The 24,411-nt window shown below is 41.2% G+C and overlaps 1 protein-coding gene and 1 non-coding gene across 2 annotated transcripts in view; both read right to left on the reverse strand.

Moving 5' to 3' along the window:
* TOP1 (DNA topoisomerase I) overlaps nucleotides 1-20,608 on the reverse strand; it is an 84,111-nt gene extending 63,503 nt beyond the window's left edge. Inside the window, exons 1-2 of the mRNA XM_069495655.1 lie at nucleotides 20,382-20,608; nucleotides 20,025-20,049 (exon numbers count right to left, since the gene is read on the reverse strand). Coding sequence (XP_069351756.1) covers nucleotides 20,025-20,049; nucleotides 20,382-20,414 — 58 coding nt within the window. The 5' untranslated portion in view covers nucleotides 20,415-20,608. The remainder of the gene's footprint in view (nucleotides 1-20,024; nucleotides 20,050-20,381) is intronic.
* Nucleotides 20,609-23,664: 3,056 nt separating this feature from the next.
* On the reverse strand, nucleotides 23,665-23,862 carry LOC138401358 (U2 spliceosomal RNA). The gene has a single exon (XR_011236508.1). It is a non-coding gene; the product is annotated as a U2 spliceosomal RNA (small nuclear RNA).
* Between the last annotated feature and the right edge of the window lie 549 nt (nucleotides 23,863-24,411).

Here is a 24,411-nt window from a genome sequence, read left to right on the forward strand (position 1 = left end):
CTGATTTTTAAAGTCCAAATTATTATTTGTTGTCCCCAAATGTGTGCTCCACAAAAGGCCATGGACAGACAAACTAATGGGATTCCCCCATTAGGGACCTAGTACTCTCAAGCTAATAAAACAAAAACCTATCTCCAGCTGAGAAGATGGCAGACAGAAGTATGAATAATTCTTTTTCTCTCCTTAAGGAAGTTGGGGTTTGCAATATTCATTTGTTCAAATATTTGAGTGCTAACTCTGTGTCAGGCATTGTTCTAGGTATGGGACTACAGCTCGGGAACAAAACTGAGTTAGTCCTCATGAAGTTTTATAAAAATCATAAATACCTGCCCAAACCCTTCCCAACAGTAGCAGCTGTTAGAGTAACTGAAAAGGAAGGGGAAAAAGGGTCTCCATAACTGCCCGAGTTTCACTGGACTTGCCTCCATCAAGTTCCAGAATCAGACTCTAACGTCACAGCTGAAAAAGACCCTCATAAGAAATTATGGAGGCCAAGTTAAAGAAAAAGTCAAACTTATTACAGTTATTTTGCAAAGTGCATGTCTTTCTTCTCAATATTCAATACTTGGGAAGCTTCTGAAATCATCAGAAACTTAGAAGTACATTGCATTAAAAGACTCACAGTTGCTCAAACACGCAGCATTTTCAATTTTGTTTATATTAGCTCTGCAACACAATTTCAAATTTCTAAAACCTATCACTACAATTTCCAAAGTGCCTGCATGGTCAGAGGAAATCCCACAAACTGACTTAAAAACACTTAAGAGAACCTACTTAAGTTCTTCAACATCAGCAGCTGTGTAAGCTTCATGGCCAGCTATTATCTTTAAGGGCCTTGCCATGGAAAAGACACACATGAAGCAGCCTATGGTCAGCTTTAGGCCTCAGATTGACACAAAAAGGGTTAAATGGTCAGAGGATGTTTTCTCTTCCAGTCAGCTTCTGCATTTAAATTTCTTTGACTCCCTTTATGCTTTTACAATATTACAGTTACATTAAATCTGTCTCTTGGCAGCCCCTTCCTGTCTATGTGCCCTATTTTCACTTATTTTACAACATTCTCTCCCATCCTACCCCTTCCTTTATGCTCTTTAAATTCAAGTTCATCCTCCTTTCTTCCTCTGGTTCTCATTTCCAGGGACCAATTAATTATATTTAAAAATCAAAAAAGAATTCAGACTTAAGTGATGGGTCCACAAAACTGTCTATCCAAAACGTCTATGTTACCTTATTACCTATAAGGTGATCTTCTGATCTGGAGATTCTAGACACAATTAGAGGTAGAACGGACTGTTCACTGTTACATTATACCAAGAACTAAATGACAGATTTTAAAAGTCAATTCCACTTTCTAACAGTAGTAAGACATCCCTAGAACTCCCACTCTTTTAATGCAATGTCCTGGTGGGGCTTTAGATAACTTATTTCTTAGCTTTGGGTCTCCGTTTTCTAATTTGTAAAATGACCTCTACTGATCCCTACACTTCCAATCTCAAAAATTCTTTGAACTTTAAAAATTATTTTGGTCCAGATGGATTTAGGTAAAAAGAAAAATTTTTAATGCTTGAGAGCAATGGTTCTCAAACTTTCCTGTGTATGAGCTCTAGTACTTGGACTCATCCCCAGATATATTTTTTTCTTTTTTTTTTTTTTTGAGACAGAGTCTCACTTTGTTGCCCGGGCTAGAGTGAGTGCCATGGCGTCAGCCTAGCTCACAGCAACCTCAAACTCCTGGGCTCAAGCGATCCTACTGCCTCAGCCTCCCGAGTAGCTAGGACTACAGGCATGCGCCACCATGCCCGGCTAATTTTTTCTATATATATTTTAGTTGTCCATATAATTTCTTTCTATTTTTAGTAGAGACGGGGTCTCACTCTTGTTCAGGCTGGTATCGAACTCCTGACCTTGAGCGATCCACCCACCTCGGCCTCCCAGAGTGCTAGGATTACAGGCGTGAGCCACCGCGCCCGGCCCCCAGATATATTTTAACACAAATACATTATAGTCTCCAGGTGACTATAATATACAATCATATTTTGAAAAACCCTGATTATTTCTTGGTCCCCAAGAACTCTGAGCAATAATTAATACCAAATACCAGTCACAGGCAAAAGTGAACATGCTACTGACTATATTTTGCTATAGTTGCTACTTCAGCTGGGTCTCTCTGTTCCTTTAAAAGGCAGGCAGACATGTGCTGAGTCAGCCCCTGGGGATTTTGTTTTTTTTTTTAATTCACCATTGAGACTACTTAGTCTCTACAATTGAGGAAGAAAGCGGTTGTTCTCACCTGATACTCTTCCAACCCCTGTTTGAGAGGAAGAAAGAAGAGCTACTTAAGGCAGGGGTCCCCAACCTATGGTGAGTTGTATAATTATTTCATTATATATTACAATATAATAATAATAGAAATAAAGTATACAATAAATGTAATGCACCTCAATCATTCCAAAAATATTCCCCTCTCCCGAGTCCATGGAAAAAAACTGTCTTCCATGAAAACAGTCCCTGGTGCCAAAAAGGTTGAGGACGACTGACTTAAGGGGTGACACAGCTACCCCTAACTTAGGTAAGCAGTGGAGTAATCAGGCTCTTTCAAATAGAAATCTTTGTTGTTTAGACACCAGTGGGTAGAGCCATGCTTAGAGAGAGATGGGTAACTGAGTCCTGCCAGTGGGACCCAAATCCCTTCGGAAGCTAAAGGCTGCCAAACTAACGTGAAGAGTCCTGTGAGCTTCCTGTGATATACACAAGTGCACTCAGGTCAGCAAAGTTTTTCTGTAAAGTGCCAGGCAGTAAACAGTTTAGGCCTTGCGACCCATTCAATCTCCATTCCAAGTACTCAACTCTGCCACTGTAGCACAAAAGAAACCATAGGTTATATGTAAGTGAATGAGCATGGACACATTCCAATAAAATTTTATTTATGGACACTGGAATTTCATTTCATGTAATTTTCAGGTGTCATGAAATAATACTCCCCCTTGCAATTTTTTTCTCCAGTTACATTCTGAGAAATGCATCATTAGGTGATTTTGTTGTTTTGTGCACATTATAGAATGTACTTACACAAATCTAGATGGTATAGCTCCTAAACACCTAGGCTATGGGGTATAGCTTTACTGCTCCTAGGCTACAAACCTGTACTGCATGTGTACTGAATACTGTATACAACTGTAACACAATCATAAGTATTTGTGTATCTAAACATAGAAAAGATACAGTAAACGTGGTAATGTATCTTACGGAACCATCCTTGTTTATGTGGTCCTTTGTTGTCAGAAATGTGGCATATGCCTGTATTAAAAAAGTAAAAGCCAATCTTAGCCCCTGGGCTGTTCAAAAGCAGGTGTAGTTTGCAGAACACTGCACTGCAACTATCCCCAGTGTCTCCTGCAGAAAGGTGCCTTTCTAAAGCTCAGTGTGTAAATAAAGAACATTCCCTGCCAACATTTACCTACAACTCTTCTCTAAGGCCTAAGCTTTCTGCTAAACGATGTCCATGCTAAGCCTCATTCCCACTGCTCTTCTTCCTTCAAACAACCCTCAAATGGCCACTGATCAACTTGATTTGAAAGTGGTTAAAATCTACCTCTGCTGTGCAAAACTAGACAGAATAAATCACATCAATAAGAACTATGAAGGGAGGCCACTGCTGGGCCCACTGCTGATTCTGCTCCTTACGCAGCAAGCTAGTTAAATTTGTTATTTATCCCCCTTGAAGTGGGAACAACATCATACTTGTTCAAAAAATGCTAACCACTTCTGATGAAATTCCTTAGTAAATAAGCAGGCTTCAGGATTCTTATAAAATAAGGGGGTTTCTAGTTAATCCTCAGTTAACAAAAAAAATCCTTTTTCTTGAATATTCACATAAATAGGTTTTACTGATTTCTGGAATAACTGGCTCGAAGCACAAGCTGAACTGCTAAAAAATAAACCATCCGGGGGTCTTTGCTGCATAGGCAAGCAAGCTTTCTTTAATAGGGAAAGAATTATGCATTAGTTTAAAATGCAGCAGAGTCTGATATTAGTCTATTAAAGATCCATCATAAATGAAGAGATGAGAGCCCCTAGTCTGATGGTTAGCTCCACTACAGCCCAGAATTCCCAGAAGGCAACCGATTCAGCCAAGGCTCGCCTTTACCTTGTTTTGTGTCACAATTAAGAACACAGGTTGTGGCATCAGATAGGCCTAGATTAGCATCCCTGCTCTGTGGTTTAGCTACAAACTACATAGCCTTGAGCCAGTTACCTTACTTAAACTTTGAGCTCAGCTTCTTCAAAAGTAAACTGGGGTCAGTAATGTTAATCACCTCAGGAATCACTCAAGTGTTCTTACTTGAGATACTGCCTGGGACATAGCAAATGTTCAACTATCAGCTATTTATTTTGTCCCTATTCATTTTCTCCTCCAACCTCCTAAAAGCTGATCACAATTTGAAACTATACCCGGAGAAAACTGGATCTATTCCTAGTCTTTAAGCAATTTGCTCAAGTTGTTATCTAAAACCTTGTATGTCACTGGTCCTCAAAGAGGCCCAGGCTACAATGCTACTTTGTTCCATCAGACTAATATATGTCTAGATAACTGCGAGTCAGATTACTTAGAAATAAGATGCAGCCTAACTGGCCATGAGCATGCACATGAGAAGATGACCCCAGATGGGGTACAGAACCCGAGTTCTGATCTGCTTTTATTACAAGCAACACTTTGCATGAGTTAGCCTCTTGGGTGCTATTTGGTAATCTGAACAATCTTTGATTCTCTACCACTTAAAGACATTCACTTATTACTGATTACAACTCACCAAATGTTAATTAACTTCTTGTTACAGGCAACCAATTTCAAATGAAGTTGTGGGCTAATGCCAACCATTTTAAAGGACACTGATCCATAAAGGTATATATAAATTTAAGTTAATTTGTTTTGTCAGCTACAAAATAGACACAACCTACCTCATAAGGTTGCTGAGATAAAATGAGAGCTTATTTCCATCCGAAGGACCTTAAATTTTCACCTTTATTTAACACTAAAGGGGTCAAGTAAAATGGACAATTGCCTGAACTTGCAAATGCTTTGATACATACACCTTTACCTACCAGTCATAAGTCCTCTTGGCATGCCACTCAGGATAAGACAATGTGGACATACGGAGGGAAGACTGTTATTCAAAATCATAACACACCAAAGTCAGACGCGTCTTTGGATTTTTAAGTTCCAAGAGCCCCAACCACCCATATTCCAAGAAAAATCTAAACCTCAATCTCTTAACTAAATTTTATCTAGAGTTGCAATGTCCAATATGGTAGCTACTAGGCACATGTGGCTATTTTAAATTTAACTTAAGTAAAACAAAATACCATAATTAAGCTCTTTGGTCACACTAGCCGTATTTCAAGGGCTCAAAAGCCTCATATGGCAACAGCCGTCATACTGTACAGCAGATATAGAACATTTCCATTAATAACAGAAAGTTATACTGGACAACACTGATCTAGAAACTTGAATCCAAGACAACACCCTCCTTCCTGGTGCTCTCCACTCTACCTACTGGAGCCCAGTCAAGGACTTTTTCCCTACATGGCACTGCACTATGTTGTGTAGTTCCTTAAGGTCAGCCAGAAGTTTGCCCGGCAAAGCTGGCCATCTCAAAAGCAGACTGCCTCTGGAGAATGAGACCCTCAACAAGTGTCTGCTCAGAGAACATTTCAACTGAAGTTATTAGACCACTGAGGTGTAAGACAAACCTAGATAGAGCAATTATTTTAAGCTTCAGGAATACAGCAAACAAAGCCCATATCCAATAACTCATCCTTTGTTCTCTAAATACAAAACTTAACACTGGAATTTTTTTACTCTTGCTTCCAAAAGTAATTAAACAGTACAAGACCCTTAAGATGGGCCCTTGGATTTCACATACTCCTCTGCAGTGAGTCATGTTTTCACAAGGACATCCCCACACTGCAAATGCATCTCCTTTCCCAGGAGGCAGAACTTAATAAAAGGGAAAAAGGACTTGTCTAACCTGAAAATGTACCTTCTCAGGCCAGCTCGATTAGGGCAGGTCCATTCCTGCAGGCTTGTCCTCCTTTGCTTCTATTAAGTGAGCCCTTAATGCTTGGGAAGAAGTGATAGTGGCTACAAACCTCCTGCCTATACTACATAGGAATCCACAGCTCAGCCAAACTGCCTTTGTTACCAATACAGCCAGGGGCCTCAGAACACCCCCAAATCCACACCTTGTCTGGTCATAAAGATGTCAAGTATGTTGATGCATTGTTTCAGGTATCCTATTACCAATTAAACCAAGAGGCCTTCTTTAACTAGAGCATCTCTGTTGACTGTGCTTAAAATGCATGGGCCATTCTCTGGCTAGCTGTAGAAAGAATAAGCCTAAACACACTTCTTCTTCTGAGCTAACACATATTCTTTAAGAATACAAGAAGCCTTTCTACCGTTAACCATATAACTGGCTCCTTAAAGATTTTTATGCTCTAGAGGACCCTACCCCATTATGAACTACTCCAACATCATGACTATAAGGAAGCACAAGTGCTGCACAATTAATGAACCCCAGCCATGGTTCCTTGTGAAAGAAAATAGACCAGTGCTTAAGAGCATGAATTACTACGAAACTAGTTTTAGGCTTCATACTAATGTTAGGACTACAGAATTTGACCTGAAGCTTATTTTGATCGATCAACTTACCTCATTCTTGTCAATTACTTGACTTTGGGGATACAGTGGAACCAGGTACAATTAGGTGCTTTGTTTTATTTCATGTGACTCTGAGGTAGCTATTATCCCTGCTTTTACAGATGAGAAAACTAGGATCAGAGCTGTGACTTGCCTAAGGCCATCTAGCTAGTAAGAGTTGAACTCAAGTTTAACTTCAAAGCCTGTATTTCACTTGTAAGCATGTGGATTTTGTCAACTACCTTTCATTTTTCTTAAAAATGTGAGGCTCAACATAAGAAGCTGAACTTCAAATCTTGCTCTATTTTATTGGTTCTGAAACTTTAGTGTGCATCAGATCACCTCGTTTACTCACTAAAACCCAGAGGATTGAGCCCCCACTCTCAGGAGTTTGAGGGTCAGTAGGTCTGGATGAGGGCCAAGAATTTGCATTTCCAACAAGTTCTCAAACAGTGCCAAATGCTGCTCATCAGGAAACCACACTATGACAACTACAGTTGGGTATGAACTGCTTGGGGTCTGCTTATACACGGATTCTTCCTCCTCTGCCATCACCAAGACTAATCCTTCTTCCTCCTCCTCAGCCTGTTAAACATGAAGATGATGAGGATAAAGACCTTTATTATGATGATCTACTTCCACTTAATAGTAAATGTATTGTCTTTACGATTTTCCTAAAAAATATTTTCTTGAGGCCGGGCGCGGTGGCTCACGCCTGTAATCCTAGCACTCTGGGAGGCCGAGGCGGGTGGATTGCTCAAGGTCAGGAGTTCGAGACCAGCCTGAGCGAGACCCCGTCTCTACTAAAAATAGAAAGACATTATATGGACACCTAAAAAAATCTATATAGAAAAAATTAGCCGGGCATAGTGGCGCATGCCTGTAGTCCCAGCTACTCGGGAGGCTGAGGCAGTAGGATCGCTTGAGCCCAGGAGTTTGAGGTTGCTGTGAGCTAAGCTGACGCCACGGCACTCACTCTAGCCTGGGCAACAAAGTGAGACTCTGTCTCAACAAAAAAAAAAAAAAAATATTTTCTTGAGCTTACTTTATTTTAAGAATACAGTATAGAATACATATAACATACAAAATATGCATACCAACTGTTTATATTATCAATAAGGCTTTCAGTCAACAGTAGGCTATTATAGTTGAGTTTTTAGGGAGTCCAAAATTATACTTGGATTTTCACTTGTGAGGAAAACAGAGCAGCAACTCTAACCCCCGAGTTGTTCAAGAGTTAACTGTACTGTTCTATTAAAATCCTCCCATTTCAATCAATGCCATCAGATGCTGAAGACCCCAACTAATTTAATCTAAAGGCAGATCTCCACAGTCTGGATTTTTAGTATTCCACTAAATCATGCCTACTTACCTTCTAAAGCCCTGCTTTAAACCATCCTAGGAATACCAGTATGAAAAAAGCCTCTTGCTCTTTGTGCTTCCACTGAAGTCACCCAATCCAAAAAGATGACATCAAAATTAAATGGCTTGTTAAACATGAAGTAAGAGAAAGGACTAGGATTCTGATGAGACACATAGTAAATCAGCTGCAAAGGCAGTTAACTATCTCTCTGCTATTTAGGTAAATGCTCACTGAAAGGTAAAAGCTATCTTTTTAAATTAAAGTATCAAGCTTTTATAAACATATATTGAAAAACACTGTTCTGTTCGTTTAAAAATATCCTGTAAGCTTCATAGCTTGACTGATGGAATACCTTAATTGAGTGAAACAAAATACACACTGCAGCCAAATAAGATAGTGAAGTCCACATAGATCAGTTTCTCCAAAGGAGGTTTATGGCCACCCACATTAATCAGAATCATTTGGGATTGCTGAAGATACACTAAAAATACAGATTTTCAGTACCCTCCACTACGGAATCAACTTCTAGGAATAGGACTAAGAATATGTATTTTAACCAAACACTCCTAGGTGATTCTTATGCATATTAGCTCGAGAATAATAAAAACTTACTATAAATCTCTCAAAATTTCTCACTTGATCTTCAAGTAGCCAGTGAGTCAGGGGAAAGAGAGGTTCCCATTTCACAACGTAAACCATCTGTTGAAAGCATCTGTATCGATCATATGGGATGTGACAATGCTCTTGCCCACTTCTTAGTAAGTAAGCAAAACACATAATTCCTACAGACTACTTTAGAATGAAAAAGTAAGAGAGGATAACAAAGGTACAGTGAAAGCCAGAGAGAAAAGTGGTTACTTCTGGCTTGGAGTTAGGTGGTAACATTAGATAGACTTCCCTGGAAAGGAAATGGAGACTGAAGCAGGCTCTGAGATGTTTCTAACCTATTAGAAGTTCACAATACTTAGTGTCTTCCCAAAAATATGTAGTGAAATGGAGAAGTACTGGTTATAACTACCTAAACTTTACCATAGTCTAAAGACTAAAAAGCATTCATTCATTCCAGAGTAAAAGGACTACTACTTGAACGGGACCCAACATGATCTTAAGAGCTGTGGGACAAGAATGCACATTGAAATTCTGAACGTTACTTCTGGGAAATAGGGAAACAGGGTTACTGCAGGAAATCTGCTTTAAAAAATCAGATCTTTAATAAATTGAAAATAAATTTAGTCAAAAATAAATCAAAATTTCAATAAATACTTCTCAAGTTGACTTTTCAGAGTTGGGTGCTTGGCCTCAGAGAGTTTGGAAATCAAGTGTAATAAGCCAGCAGTTACAAAGACTAGCGAGCTTGTTTGCATTCCTTCTCTCCTTTTTGTTTCCTCTCCTGGTTAAGTGGAAGCATGAAAAATTAAGAAGTAGACCCTGAGGTACAATCAATTCCCCAGGAGGCTCTTGTTTCTTCACTTCTAATTTTAAATAGCAAGAACTACCAACATTGCACACATTCCTCCAAAAATGCACTGACTGTAAGACTAAAATACAGTAAGTCTAACACTTAATCACTTTTCTAGTATTGAAATCATTATAATACCACTATGTACTCTGCACCCTCCTGTGAGGAGTTTTAACAGCTTTCATATATTGTCCATATCAAAATACTTCATGAATTAGGAAGCGGCACTAATAAATAAATATTTAAACTGTTTCATAAAATTAGTTTCCCAGGACTTTAAGTACTAAGTCTAATCTCTAACATTTTAGTTCACCAAATTTGTGAAGATGGTGATTTCAAATTCTTTATCTCAGTCAATTCAGTTTAAGGATTTAAATTTTTTCTAATACTTGAATTAGCTATTGTCACATGGAACTCTCGCACAGAATGTGAGCATTTCTAGTCACTAACAATCTACCTGTTCAAGGAGACTTAAAAACTTCTTTTCTAAAATTCATGCAACATATTAATAGGTGCCTGATAAAAAAAGACAATGGGAAATAAATACACAGATCTTAAACTTTTCTCCTATTCCAGGTGAAAAGGTTTAATGAACACAGGTATTCTAAAAAAACAATTTTCTATAACAGTTGTAAGAGTTTAGAAATCTTTGGAAATACAAGGTCCCAAGTTTACAATTTCTTTAAGGAAAAAAATGTCTTAGGACTGGGAATAAATGGGAGACATCACTCTCTTGCACTGATAGTGAAGTATTAACTGTCAGAAATTACCTCTAGTCCCCATTCACACTTGTACAACAGGAGCCTTTATAGTGAGGCCTAATGAAAAATCTCAACAGAGGAAGTTGAGAGGACATACCTATAATTTACTTAACTTCAAAGTGTTTATTCTGAGCGTCACATGGGTTTCTCTTGTTCATCTGTGTCCAGTAGTTACACATATTCACTTTCTGAATGTTAGTATGAATAAATATGGCAACTTAAAATTTCCCACTTACAATTAAACATGAAATTTTTAGCTTCCTAAGGAAATTTATAAATATTGCACCACCCCAAGTGTGAAGGGAGCAAAGTTATTCACTGCCAAAGATTCTGTAATTTAAGGTATGAAAAACAAAGTGGTTTGTGCACAGCAGGTGCCTGTCACTGGACAACTGAAGTTGCCATAAAGTAAGGCAAGTCTGCACCCTCCTGAGCCAGGCTCTCTATGATTCATAACAGTATCACACTCAAGCCTCACTAGTGACCCTTCCCATTTGGGTAAAATCTCATAACAGATATTACCAGATGCGCAAGTTCAATGAAATTAAAGATGTTCCATTTGTACAAAAGATTAACGAAGCCATATCTGAAAAAGGTGTTTGGGTTGGGTTTTTTTTCTCTTTTAAGATTATCAACAAACTAAAAATTCTGTTCTAAGTTTTCGCCTTTCATAAAGTAATCTCAAATGCTCTTTAATCCTCAATATTGTAAGGTGAGTATTATACCTACTTTACAGGTGAAGAACTAAGGCTCTGGTATTAACTTGATCAAAGACCTAGCTATTGAGCAAAAGCTCAAGAACTCAAATTTGAATTTCCTTGACTCAAAGTCTCTGTTATGTTTGTATGTGTGTTGCAGGGGCAAAAAGGCTATTCACATTCTGTATCACAGAAAAATGGAAGAGAAAGAGGACCAAGCTTTGAAGACTTCTAAATATAACCTCCATATTGTGGACACACTCCTTGAGGGCAATGTAAGTATGTAGGATTAATATTCATCTTCTCAAAGTTTCCCCTCCCCGCCCTCGTATACTTTAAGAACCATATTTTCCTGAGGTTTTTTTGGTTTTTTGTTTTGTTTTTTTTTTTTGAGACAGGGTCTTGCTGTCACCTAGGCTGGAATGCAGTAATGTAATCATAGCTCACTGCAGCCTCAAACTCCTGGGCTCAAGTCATCCTCCTTTCTCAGCCTCCCCAGTAGCTGAGACTATAGGTGGGCACCACCACGCCCAATTATTTTTTTTTAAGAGATGGGGGTCTCACTGTGTTGTCCAGGCGGGTCCTAGACTCAAGCGATCTTTCCACCTCAACCTCCTGAGTAGCTGGAATTATAGGTTTATAGGTACAAGACACTAAACCCAGCTTTCCTGAGATGTTTATCTTTTGAAGGCTTTATCTTTGAAGCCTCTTTAAAATTAGACCCTATCCTGTAATTTCTATACTACAAAATTATTTTCTCTGGCCTACTTTTAATTGAGTATTAATTTTTAAGTCTGGGTCTACTGTGATGCTTCTGTGATAATCCTTTTGATCAATGGCATAAGATCTCTACAAAGATCCATTAGGCTTAATCTAATGGACATTAGTGAACATATCCCTAAATGACCCTGGTTTATTTCCTTTAAGTAGCACTTCCAAAATAACAAATTCAGGGCAATTCAATATTCAGCAATAGCCAGACTTATGAGCCATTACTGAAATTTCTGCTGACCGTATCAATTTTTTCATGGACTCTCCCAAATGCCTATACTTTCACACAACCATTACATGGAGTTTGCTACTAAATTCTTATTATGTTAGCTTTACTATTTAAGGTATTCTTATTCTCAAGCATTACTATTCCACAGGAAATTGACTTGGTCACTTAAACAGCCATCTGAATAAATGAAAAATTAAGGTAATTCTCAGGTGCTTTCTCTCCTTGATTTAAAAACATCTGGGGGACAAGTAAAATTAGTGGCCTTTGAAAACATATGCTGACACAAGATATATTGAATTTCATGGTTAAAAAAAAAAATCACAAATAATGAACCTGGCATTTCACTTATTAAATGCATCTAAAAGGTTCTGGGCATCTCTAATAGAAAATCCATAAACTATTAAATGGCTGAGAAAATAGTCACATCAAAAGACTTCCTTCATTTCTGAGCCCATCTTTTCTACTGCTACAAGTTCTTTCAGTAACAACCACCTTGCCTTAAACTTATTCTTAGAAAACAAGGAACCAGATATACATTTGGCTCTTACTTAGCTAGCCCACACCTAAATATGGAGACACCTTTTATTTCACAGTGATTGCTTCATAATTGGAAGAAATCAGTATGGGCTATGCAGTTCAGGCAGGTAAAGACTCAACAACTCTATAGTTACATGCTACAATTCACTGTGTAAATGTCAGAAAGAATTAAAAAGTTAACAGGGAGTATCAGTGAAGGACAAGGTCACCACATCACTATTTCACACCTAACATTCAAGATAAAGATCCATTTGGGAGTAGAACCTGTCTGATCAAAGTTTAAATTTTACAACACAGGCAGAGAAGCACTTTCATATACTCATTTAATTCTCACTAGCATGTAAAAGCATAGAACTATCCTTGCTTATAGATGAGAAAACAAGGTTCAGTGGCCAGGCCAAGTTTCATCCTAAGAACAGTAATTTTTATCTAGATTTTTCTGAATTCTACTCCAATTTTCCATTTTGCCACAGCTGCTCAAGAGCATACTTCCCCATACCTTCCCTCTTCACCACATACACCCCTTCCAGCCTTAACACCAAAGCATTTCTTGTAGACCTAACATTCCAAGTACAAGAGGTCCAACCTATCTCTTCCAGTAGATAATTAAGGGTGGGCTGTAACACCTGTACAGTCTGAATAGGGTTTCTAGAATCTGGACCAAGGCAGTATGCTACCAAAAGGGGAATACAAGGGGTAAAAAGGAGAAAGAGTTTCCTTTCCTGGTCTCTGGTTCCACTGGTTCATGGCCTATGCAATCTACTACCCCCATTCAATTCCAACTTAATGCATATACAACATGGTGCCTAGTAAGCTTTCAAAATTAGCTCCCTTCCTCTCACTTCCCCTTCCACTTGCTGAGCAAAAGCTCAGACAGCTGACTACAAAGAAATAAAGGGGCTACCTTGTAACAGTTGGGTTAAGCGGTCTTAGCCACATTCACAAATGACACTGATCCTGAAGCCTCCTAGATTAGTCTCCTGCTCAATCAGTAATGTCCATGAAGCTTTATGAATTTGGGCATTCATATATGGTAGCAAGATTAAAATTCAGACTTTTACTAAGTGGCAAAAGGATGCATTGTCCTGGTACGGGACTAATTCTCAACATAGATTTTTTTTTTTTTTTTGTAAACGTCAAACCAAGGATGTCTCCCCCAAGAAAGGTCCTAGGCACCTATCTTTGCTAGGCTGGGCCAAGAAAAATAATACAGGCTGTTGGCTCACCCCTATTAATCTCAGCACTTTGGGAGGTCAAGGCAGGACTGCTTGAGGCCAGGAATTTGAGACCAGCCTGGGTAACACAGTAAGACCTCATATTTACAAAAAAACTTAAAAAACAAAACAAAACAAAAAAGGCCAGGTGTTGTGGCCTACACCTGTAGTCCCTGCTCCCAAGGAGGCTGAGGGTGGCCTGAGGCTAGGACTTTTGAGACTGCAGTGAACCACAATCTCCTTACTGCACTCCAGCCTGGGCGACAGAGGGAGACTGTCTCTTTAAACACACACACACACACACACACTCTCTCTCTCTCTCTCTCTCTCTCTCTAAGGGGACCACGGGTTGACTGGTTTTTGTTCTTAAAACATAGGAAAATGACAAAATACCCACAGAGCTGCTAAATTTATTCTCCACAACAGCACTTACAACAACAAAGATAGTCCCTAATAATGCTGAAGTCCCTAATAATGCTGATTGCTTTAACCTCTTTTGTTGAAGCTTATCTAGGTGTATCTCAGGAATGACAATGAACTGAATTCTTAAGTTCCTTGAATCCACAAAAACAAAAATGTTAATTTCAAAGGCCCAGAGGGGAAAGAATGGCCCAGTAGAGATGCATACCCACTCCAAATCTGATGCGGAGGGTAGAAGGGAGATGTAAAGAACATTTACAGTACATCTCACAAAAATTCTCCAGGACAGTACATAAAGATGATGGTGGCAAGGAGATGAGTGAGTGGAACTAAAAACTTAAGACAACAAATTTAAAATACCTCAAAAAGAAATAAAACTTAAACTGCCTATCTTCCCTTGGAGTTTCTTTCTTTACTAAACGTTAGAGACGTAAATGACAGACACAGATAAAGATGCTTAACATACATGAGATACCAGCAACATCACTTCTCTCCCAGTTCAAAAAATAAATATATCATCTCTCCTAAACACACAGAAAAATCATGTTCAACAATATCGGTTTACTGTTAAATCATTTCAGCGAACTATTAGACATTTCCTGTAATACCAAAATACCATTAATATCTAACAGATATTCCACCATAAGTTTTTTTTTTCTTTTTTCCTCGTGCCAACAGTTAAAGCTGAACCGCCATAAGCTTCTCCACACCTAATCAAGCTTTGCCAACCGTGCCATCCTCCCCCCATTTTTCATGCCCCTCCACAGTGCCCGGTCCTATGCTATCAACACCACACACACTGTCTGCACCTAGACAGATGCAAGGTGGGGAGGGTGGGGGTTGGCAAAATGCTAATTATTCCAAGTCCACAGACGCTATTTTAGATTTCCTATTGCAGCTATTGGCCTGGAGCCATGGGGATAGAAAGCTGCTGCTCAAACTTCAGATTTACAAGGCATGGAAACAGGGAGAAAGGCTTGTTCCAAATATTATTACTCGAAGTTTAAACACAATCTGAAGCTTCCTTTAAACACAATACCTCATTCACTTCCTAAAGGCCAGTTTGGAACTTCTCCCATCCTAAACTCTTTACCTTAAGAAGCTGAATCCTCAACTGTTTGCCCAAGTGCCCTTACTATCCAAAGCTAAAGGTTTCAAAATAACTAAGGGACAGTCAGATAATCTAAACCATTGAACACAGAAAATTCACTCAACTGACTCACCTTCAAATGCAATGAATCAACTATTACTATTCTTTCAGGAGGGTTGTGTTTTTTTTTTTAACCTCTGGGTCCTCGTCAAATACTCATTTCAAACATATTCATGGCCTCATTCAAAGTAACTACATTTGAATGGATTTTCCCAAGTGAACCTAGAACTTTATTGGAGTTCAACAGTTTCATATGGGAAGGATGGAATCCCTCACAAAACACACTTCTGGGGAAACGACTTCGAGTTTAAAGAAAATCAGTTTTATTTTGCACTAAAAATATGGCAAAAGTTATTAAAGATCCATGATGTACATATGCATTCACACCCAACAAATATGAAATGACACAATTTCAGCATAATCTGAAGTCTCCTATTAATAAAATGATATACATCCAGAAAGTACAACAGAATCATTTCCTGTATCATTAGCAGCAGAGGACAACTGTTACTATAATACACAACACAGTTTTTTCTAACATATTTACAGATTCAAAAAGCAAACATCTTTTGCACCTCCCCATTCCCACACACACTGAAAACAGGCAAGCAAACAAAAAACCTCGAAGCCTAATTTTGGAATATAAGCTTTAAGTCGTGTTAAGAACCCCTGGCACTCATATAAATGGATATTAATTCACTATGACCCAGAACAAATTAATGAATCTCTTTCAAACTCTCTGAATTCCCCATTTTTATGCTGACAGCAAAGAAAAAAGTCAGACTCAATTCTCTTTTTTTGCTACTATTGGTTAAAATGAGATTTGGGGACTAACCCTAGGTTCCTATTTTCCATTTTACTCTATCTACTTAACCAATGAAAAGCAGGAGCTGGCGATGTCTAGCAATATTATCTAGTTTTCACCTTTTAAACCATGAGGTATTTCTGATTCCTTTAGTAACTCCTAGATTTTCTTGTTTAACCAGGAACATTTGAGCCCAGAATTTGTTTGTGAGATCCGATATGCTGGTAATCTAAAAAAAAAAAAATGTTGAACAACTGTTTCATGTCAAAAATGTAGTATAAAGATTCTAGCAGCTCACTAATTTTAATAGGGTGCCTTAAGGAATCCAGATGCAGTGTAAGAAAAGACAACACTGGAACCCAATGCTTAAGTATTTCCTGATTGAATCTGAAGATGTTCCAGATTTCATTTGGAAGTGTCATCAGTTTTTGGTTTTAAAATGTGATGGGAATTCTCAGATAGCCATATCATCAGTCTTCCCACTGCCCACCCCAACCCATACCCAACAGCACAGAAGTATAACTGTTAGCATCAGAAATAATTCATATTTAATTCCCCTTCTCCAATTTGAATCCATTAAGCTAATCAGAATCAACACAAGATAATGTCAAACTATGATCCCATACATTTCTTAGAATATACACTGATGGAGTCAAGTTTTTTACCTCACTATAGAGGGAGAGTAGGGGAGAAGAGCCCCCTAACTCTAGAGTAGACAAGCAAAAACTTCAAGTCCTTGAAACAGCAAAAGAAGCACGAACATCCCAACCTGATACTACCATTATGAATTCTACAGACAGCTAGGCAGCCTGTACATTACATTAATGACTCAGCCCCACTATAGTTAGTGCTACCAACACTTAGAAAGAAAGTCTTTTCACTTAGGTAAAAGAGAGGTTATGGTTTCTGCTCCTGAAATTCCTAACTCACTGTCAATATTTTAAACATACATACATTTTCACAAATGACAGATTTTTCCAGCAGTTAACTATGGGCCACAATGTTCTAAATTATATACAAACAGCTACAATTTTAAATATTGTAAATAATGAGCTCCAAAGGGGGAAAAAACTTTTACATCTTAGGGGATAAGGGCAGGCAAAATGAGAGATGTTTGATTTTAATATATGAACTTGTACTGTTAATCTGTAAGATGGGTTAGGCCCGCTTAAAATCATGCTTAAGCAAACTCCTCTTAATACAAAGATCAATAATGACATGTCTGAACATAATTAAACATTGATTTTTATTTTTTAAAAACTGTCTTTCATAGTTACATAAATCAATCATTAGTTAACAGGGTATTACTTGATAGAGCAAGCACAGTTACTAACACCACATCTTCTAGAGACAGTATTCACAAAGATCATTACTCCAGTGTCAGACGCTTATGGCAGCAGGAGACAGTTAAAGTGCTTTTTCTCTTGAAGAAGGTTTAGATAAAAAGCAAATGGCAAACTATCAAATCCTTCCTTTCCTCTCTCTTTTTCAGTTCTGTAAGAAAGTAGAGATGTGTGGCTTTTAATTTCTTCATGCTAGTATCATAGTAATCACTATTGCATTGTGGCTAACTAAGCTCAAGGGCTTTGGAGTGCCCAACTCACTGCCCTTGGGCAGGCTAGTAAATATACCCAAGTTTCAGCTTCCTCATCTATAAAATGGAGATAACAGTACCTAACTCATAAGGGTCTTTCCAAGGATTAAATTAAATTAGATGACCCATGGCAAGAGCACAGATTCATGCCTGGCAGACAGGAAGTATTCAATAAATATTAGCTATTATTGCTATTAAAGGTGAACCAACATGTTTTGAGGCAGTTCATAGGCAGTTTACTTCAGCCTCTATAAAAATGGCAATAACGCCCAATAATCTACCCAGCCCACAATCATTCACATATGCAATCTCCTTCCTTTGTGTAATTTACATGAAAGCCATTGAAGTTAACTTTCTCACGAGAAAAGGCTAAACTTTGTTTCATCACTAAATACATAACCTACTGGGCCCAGCCTGAAGCCCAAAAGAACACTTTCTATATTAAGATCCTGCCTTCCTCTAGAGAGGTCAAAAGGACTACTTCTTACATCCTTACCTGCTACATCCTGTATTTGCCCCCATATCCCAAAGAAACATATGTATACTCTGTGGTTTTCTAAACTGTAGTGGCCTCACCTCTCTCTTTAAAGATCCTGACAGGTTAGTGAAACATAAACACTCCAATCCCTGACAATTCTCTGCACCTAGCCTTGTACAACACCCAGCTCAGAAGTCACCTCCTCTGAGAAATTTCCCCACCCCCCAACAAAATTAAGTCGTCTATACTCCCAAAGCGTTTTGGGCACACATATGCCTCAGCATCTACCTTATAATTAACTAATTATGTCTCCCTCAATAGACTGTGAGCAAGAGGAATGTTATGATTGCAGGTTCAGCTTTAGCACTAAGCACAGTGCTTGGCACATACAAGGTGCTCAAGAAATGCCATTATTTTAACCAGATTCTCTCCTGCCTGAGTACCATCTTTTGCTGGATGCCCCAATTCAAAATGTGAACATAAGGCTGCTCTCAGTAGAGCAGGCTAACACGATGGACTGCTGATTACAACATCAGAAAACCTACTCATCAGCTTCTCCCATTGGAGAGATTCCCGGAACCCAAACTCAATTGAGCAGTATTATGTACCATCAGAATCAGTGGGAATTCCCAGCATAGTACAGAGGGTAACTTCTCCCTCAACAGGATTGTTGGAAAGCCTGTAAGGGTAAGCTTTTCATTGGGGGAATATTCCCTGAGTAACTGAAGTGGAAATACTCAAAGAATAAATGCCTTGATTTGGCTGAAAAGGGTTCAAAAACAGAAAGATGTGGGAAAAGCAATCTAGCTTTTAATTCCTGAAAAACAGTGGCTTCTGAAAAAGAATGAACAGGAAGCAGGGGTGGGTGCTGGCCATTCTTTGTTTCAATAAATAATATCTTCTTTTCCTCCCTACAGCCCAAAAGAAAGGGCCAACACACCAGGTCCAGGATAAGATGCTCAACAACCTTTCCTCCTGACAAGTACACTAACCTGCATTTCTAAAAAAACACTGCCTTGGGCACCTAAGCACAATGAAAAGTTCTAGTCACTAATTCGTTAATTTTTAAGTAATCTAACGTTTACATTGGTGACCCATAGACAACTTGCAAACTTTTGGAAGGGAGGTACTACTATTACCTTTGCAAAGAACACAACTTGGGAAAAACAACCTGGACATAGGAAGAACTCCACAAACGATGGCTTTAGTTTTAGAGCCATAATTTCTGTCTTAAACATCGTACCACCCCCACCCCCCAAATTCAACAGTTGCCTAAGGAAATCTTTCATTCTGGAAGCAGAAAAGGAAACAAACATGAAGTAGAATGCGAATAACCCCCAAAATAAAGTTCTATTTGGAAAAAACAATAATAATTCAGTCTCCCCGTCTTCCCTCTCTGGTGAGGTCTGTGATTTATACGGCTTTGCTCTGCAGAAAGCTCTTTCTGGGCAGCTCAAGGAAGGAGCCGAGGGAGGGAGAGAAAGAGACACAGGCACAGAAAGGAGAGGAGAAAAAGAAAATGGCGCAGAGACTAAGTCCCGACCGTCGACAAGGCGACTTTCCCGGGAGGAATCCCAGCCCGGAAAGGACGCCCGAGGGCCGGTGGCGGGCGACGCGGGGTCTCAGTTGCCCCCTCTTGGGAGGGTCGCGATCTGGGGGAGCTGGGGTCCCCGGAAAGGGGGCCCAGAGGCGGCCCGATGGGAACAATGGGGCCGGTGAGCGAGGAGCCGGGACTTAGTCTCTGGGACGCCATGTCTGTCCTCTGCCCGGCACCGGCCCGGCGCGGGGGAGGCGGCCGGCGGCTGGGAGGCCTAGGGCGGGGGCGGGGGCGGGGGGCACACTCACCATTCAACCGAAAATCCGCCTCGATCTGCAAAAAGAAAAAGAGGGAATATGAAACAACAGGCAAATTCACCCCCGGGCGGGGAGCGCGCGCGGCCAGCGGCCTGGCCCACCCTGCGCCCCCAGGGATGGGGGGGTCCGGGAACGGCCCCAGAGGGCAGCCACCCCCCAAACTGTAACTTCACAGCTTTCGCCTGAGGCCTAGCGGGCTGATACCCTCCAGCGGGCGGCCCCTCGCTGGGGACTCTGGCCTGTCAAAGAGGCAGGGCCGTGACCGGGACCTGCGCCGGGGGTCGCGGGAGGGCCAGGGCGCGGGCCGGGGCGCGGGACGGGGGCCGGCGGGGTCAGGCCGGGCCGTACCTGGGAATCGTTGTGGAGATGGTCCCCACTCATGTCGGCCGGAGCGGCAAGCGCGGCGGGCGGCGAGGCGGCGCGGGGGAGACGCAGACGGGCGGACGGGGCTCCGACGACTCGCGGAGGCGCGGATAAGCGCCGGCAGCAGGCCGAGGAGTCCTGGAACGGCTGAGGTGGCGACAGTGGCGGAGACGCTGCCTGACTGCCGGGCGGGCGGCGAGAACAGACCCCAGCAGTTGTATAACAGCCTAAGTTCGCATTTGGGCTCACTGCGCCTGCGCGGCCGCTTTTAAACCAGACGGCGGCGACGTCAGAGCTCACGAAAAGAGGCCGAGGGTTACGGCCCGCCCCCTCGTGCTTCCACAGGCGGACCCCTGCTTTGCCTCGCAAGCCCCGCCCCCGGCCCGCGCGCGAGGCTGTGATTTGCATAAGGAGCCGACTCCTCCCACAGCTTCCCACCCGCAGCAACCTCCCTTTCCTCTCTCTGAGCCTTTTCTCGGAACCCCGAACCCCTCTGCCTGGCAGTGCGCAGGCGCCGTCCGGACACCGCCTCCAGACCCGGGCTGGCCACGCGGCCACGTGGTGGGCCTTTAAAGGCCACGGCGGGACCCAGCGGGGCAAGGGCAGGGCTGGTGTCTCACAGCTCCGTCTCCTCGAAGCTGCGAATGCAGTGGCGGCCGGGACCCCAGAGCTCTCACCAGCGCCTCCTCACTTGTGAGCCCGGCCCTGAGGCCGCTCAGCGGGAGGAGCACCCTCCCCAGCCTTTGTCCGGGCCCTGCAACTTATGCGTTATTCCACGCCCACTTCTTAAAATTTTTTTAGTTTTTCAACCAAGTGTTCAATTTAGCCCCAGTTTTCAGCTGTGTACATGTAGTTCTGGGTCCCAAGAGCCTGGGTTCATGGGTTCATTGTGCAAATATTTATTGAGCACCCACTATGAGCCAGAAATTACCTTGAGGGAAGGGGTAATGCAAGAGACCAAAGGGAACTGGACCCCCCTGGTAAACCGGCGTGGTGCTACACACAGCTCATCCCTGGCATGCTATTGAAGGTGGGGGAGATGAGTTGGGGAGTAGAACTGCCATTTATGGGGCACCTACTGTGTATCCAGCTCTGAATTCTCACAATAGCTCTGTGAGGTCACCTATTTTACAAAAATCAAACTGTCTCTCAAAGATAAGTGACGTACAACCACCTGCCTGACATCTACATTCGTATGCTTCGTAAGCTTCTCCAGGGCCAAACTCATCTCCATGCAGCTAGAAAAGCTCCACCCTGACATCTTCCTCTACCTCATTTCTCATTAGCCCAGCTGATTGCATCTCCTCAATCCATCTACTTCTCTCCCCTGCCCGTACATCTGTTAGTCTGCATTACCTTTTGCTTGGATTAATACAATATGCTCCCAACGGGGTCCCTGCTTCCACGCCGGCCACTCCCAAAATGCCCTCCAACAGTTGCAAAGTGATCTTTTCAACACACAACTCTAACCATTATCTCCCTTGTGAATTTTACATCTATGACGACTTCCACTATTATTATATAATATTTTAATTGAGCCTCTTTCTGTTTACCTTCATCCTAAGTAATAATATCCATGAAATCATTTAAAAATAAATACTAAAAAAGTTCATCCATGGACCATCATTTTTATCACATCTAGTGGTAAACACTTTGGGGTTAATTATTGTGAATGCTTCAAGATCAACCTAAACATCCCTTTCTCAAAGTGATCCCCCGACACACTCCCCGACGACCAGCTTCCACTGACAGGTCAACTGCCTCTCATAGCCCTTCTCCTTTGTAACACTTATCACAATTGTTATTAAGTAACTAATGGGGTAATTAGTGGTTTAATGTCTATCTCCCTATAGAATGCAAGATCTGTGAGAGTGGAGACCTTGCCCAGCACTGGATTCCCAGCACCCAGCCAAGCCCACCTATAGAAGAGGTGCACAATCAGTGAGTGAGTGAAAGCAGGGTAATCTGGGTTAGGAGCACACATCCTAGGTTTGAATTCTGCTCTACTGTTTATGAGCTGTGTGACCTCAGGCAAGTTGCTTAACTTCTCTGAGTCTCAGTTTCCTCATCTGGACAATGGTGGTAATTGTGGGTATTTAGTAGACTGTCAAAAAAAAAAAATAATTGTTTGAGGACACACAGCTACTAAGTGGTGAGTCTTGGATTCAAACTCAGGTCTACCTGACTCCAAAGCTATGCTGTTTCTCTGAAGCAAGCGGCCAGAGCCAGTATCCCTTGCTCTTGGTGTCTCTCCTCATAGTCTTCCCATCTCAGAATGAATCCCAGCCAGCAGGGGAGGCATTTGGCTTCCCGCTGCTTGCTGCAGTTAGGTCAGGATAATTTGAGGACTGCCTTCAGGAATAACAGTGCCTCCTGCCACTACGGCACTCCCAACCCCCAGTGCCCAGGGAGAATCCTCGTTTGCTTTCTAGGTCCTTCTGAGAAAGACCAGGTAGGCACGAAAAGAGAGCACAGACTTCTAGAATGGCTTACCAAGAGTGGTCCCTGTACAGAGACATGCACATATCTGGGCAGTCTTGTCACAGGCTTAACTTCTCTGGCAGCATGAGTGGCTGTGCTTGGAGGTTGACTGGCTTACCGAAGCCCACCCACATGGCCATTTTCTGACTCCTGCCGCTTCAAGCCAATGTCCCCACAATATGGTCTTAATATTTGAGAAGATTATTGGTAATGCATGCACAAACTTTTAAATTTTAATAGATATATATCTATTTCAATATGTATGAGAAAAAATATTTAACCACTATATCAAATTCATAGTTTTCAGGATACAACTGTTTAGGATGAGGCTTAAAAAAAAAAAGGTGGCTGATTATGTTAAAATATCCAAGAATAGCACAGAGGGGACACATAAGACAAATTCTACAGGGCAAATAAATGAGGTTTAGGAAATGCTGCTTTAAATCAAGACTGCTCACTCATGGAGCCTCCCAACTCCCCTAAGAATAACTAACAGATGAAAGCTCGTGGTGTAGGCCTGTCTCCAAAGTATGCATTGTGAAAGGTGGACAGATTTATAGATATTCCACAAAAAGAAGAGCTCCACGCACAAATACATACATTGTTATGTTTTAAAGTTCAACAGGTCTTTTCCCAGAGAACGTCTCAGAGTCTTCCAATATACAAATACGTATATGTCTCTTGAAAATAGGGATATGGTGTGCAGTGTCTCCAAAATGTGTATAAGCCCGGAAACCCTTTTTTCCAGACAACTTCTTGAGACTTGGGCTTTTGAGGGGAGGAGGGAGAGCAGAGCACTGTTACTAGAGGTACTGCAATACTAAGTCGATGCGTAGAGTGGACAGGGCAAGCTCCTATTCCATCTCCCTGCTCCCAAAATCCATTTACTATATTGCCCTCAGATAGAGGACACATCAGATATTAAACTGATAAAAACAGATACCACACATGATCTTAGCCAAAGGCCAAAAGGCCTAGAAGTGATGAGACTTGGGCTTTTTGAAATGACTGGACCTTCACACTCTTGATCTCAGTGCTTGCCCAGGATCTAGTTCTTATTCATTCGCTTCTGACTCTGTTGGGCTTATTCTTAACCTGGCTTAACCTGGCTCAACTCTTGTCTCCTGGAACTGAATGCCTGTAGGGTCATCTGAACAACTGCTGCTTTTCAGGGACATGTCCATTTGTATGCTTTCCCCAGACTGCAAGGTTATGGAGAAACAAGGTATACAAATGCCCAAATGTGCTGCTGTCCCTCTGGCTACAGTTGTTTGGACCAGGATGGGCACTTGACCCAAGCTGAGCCACTCAGATTAACTTCCCTGAGCCTCTAGAATTGAGAAGACTAGAGTGCTTTGTTCTCTCTTCTTGTGGATAGATCTATAGTATGTAGATTAGGGAGCTGCTCCTGGTGGTGCTTGCTGTCAGGAAAGCCAGAGAAAGTGAGAGAGTAGAGTAGGGAAGGGGAAGAGGAGTGGCGGTGGGGTGGGGGGGAGAGATAAAAGATAGAAGACTGGGCTGGAGTGGTGGCTCA

Source organism: Eulemur rufifrons, chromosome 20 (genome assembly GCF_041146395.1).
Source record: "Eulemur rufifrons isolate Redbay chromosome 20, OSU_ERuf_1, whole genome shotgun sequence".
Taxonomy (NCBI): Eukaryota; Metazoa; Chordata; class Mammalia; order Primates; family Lemuridae; genus Eulemur; species Eulemur rufifrons.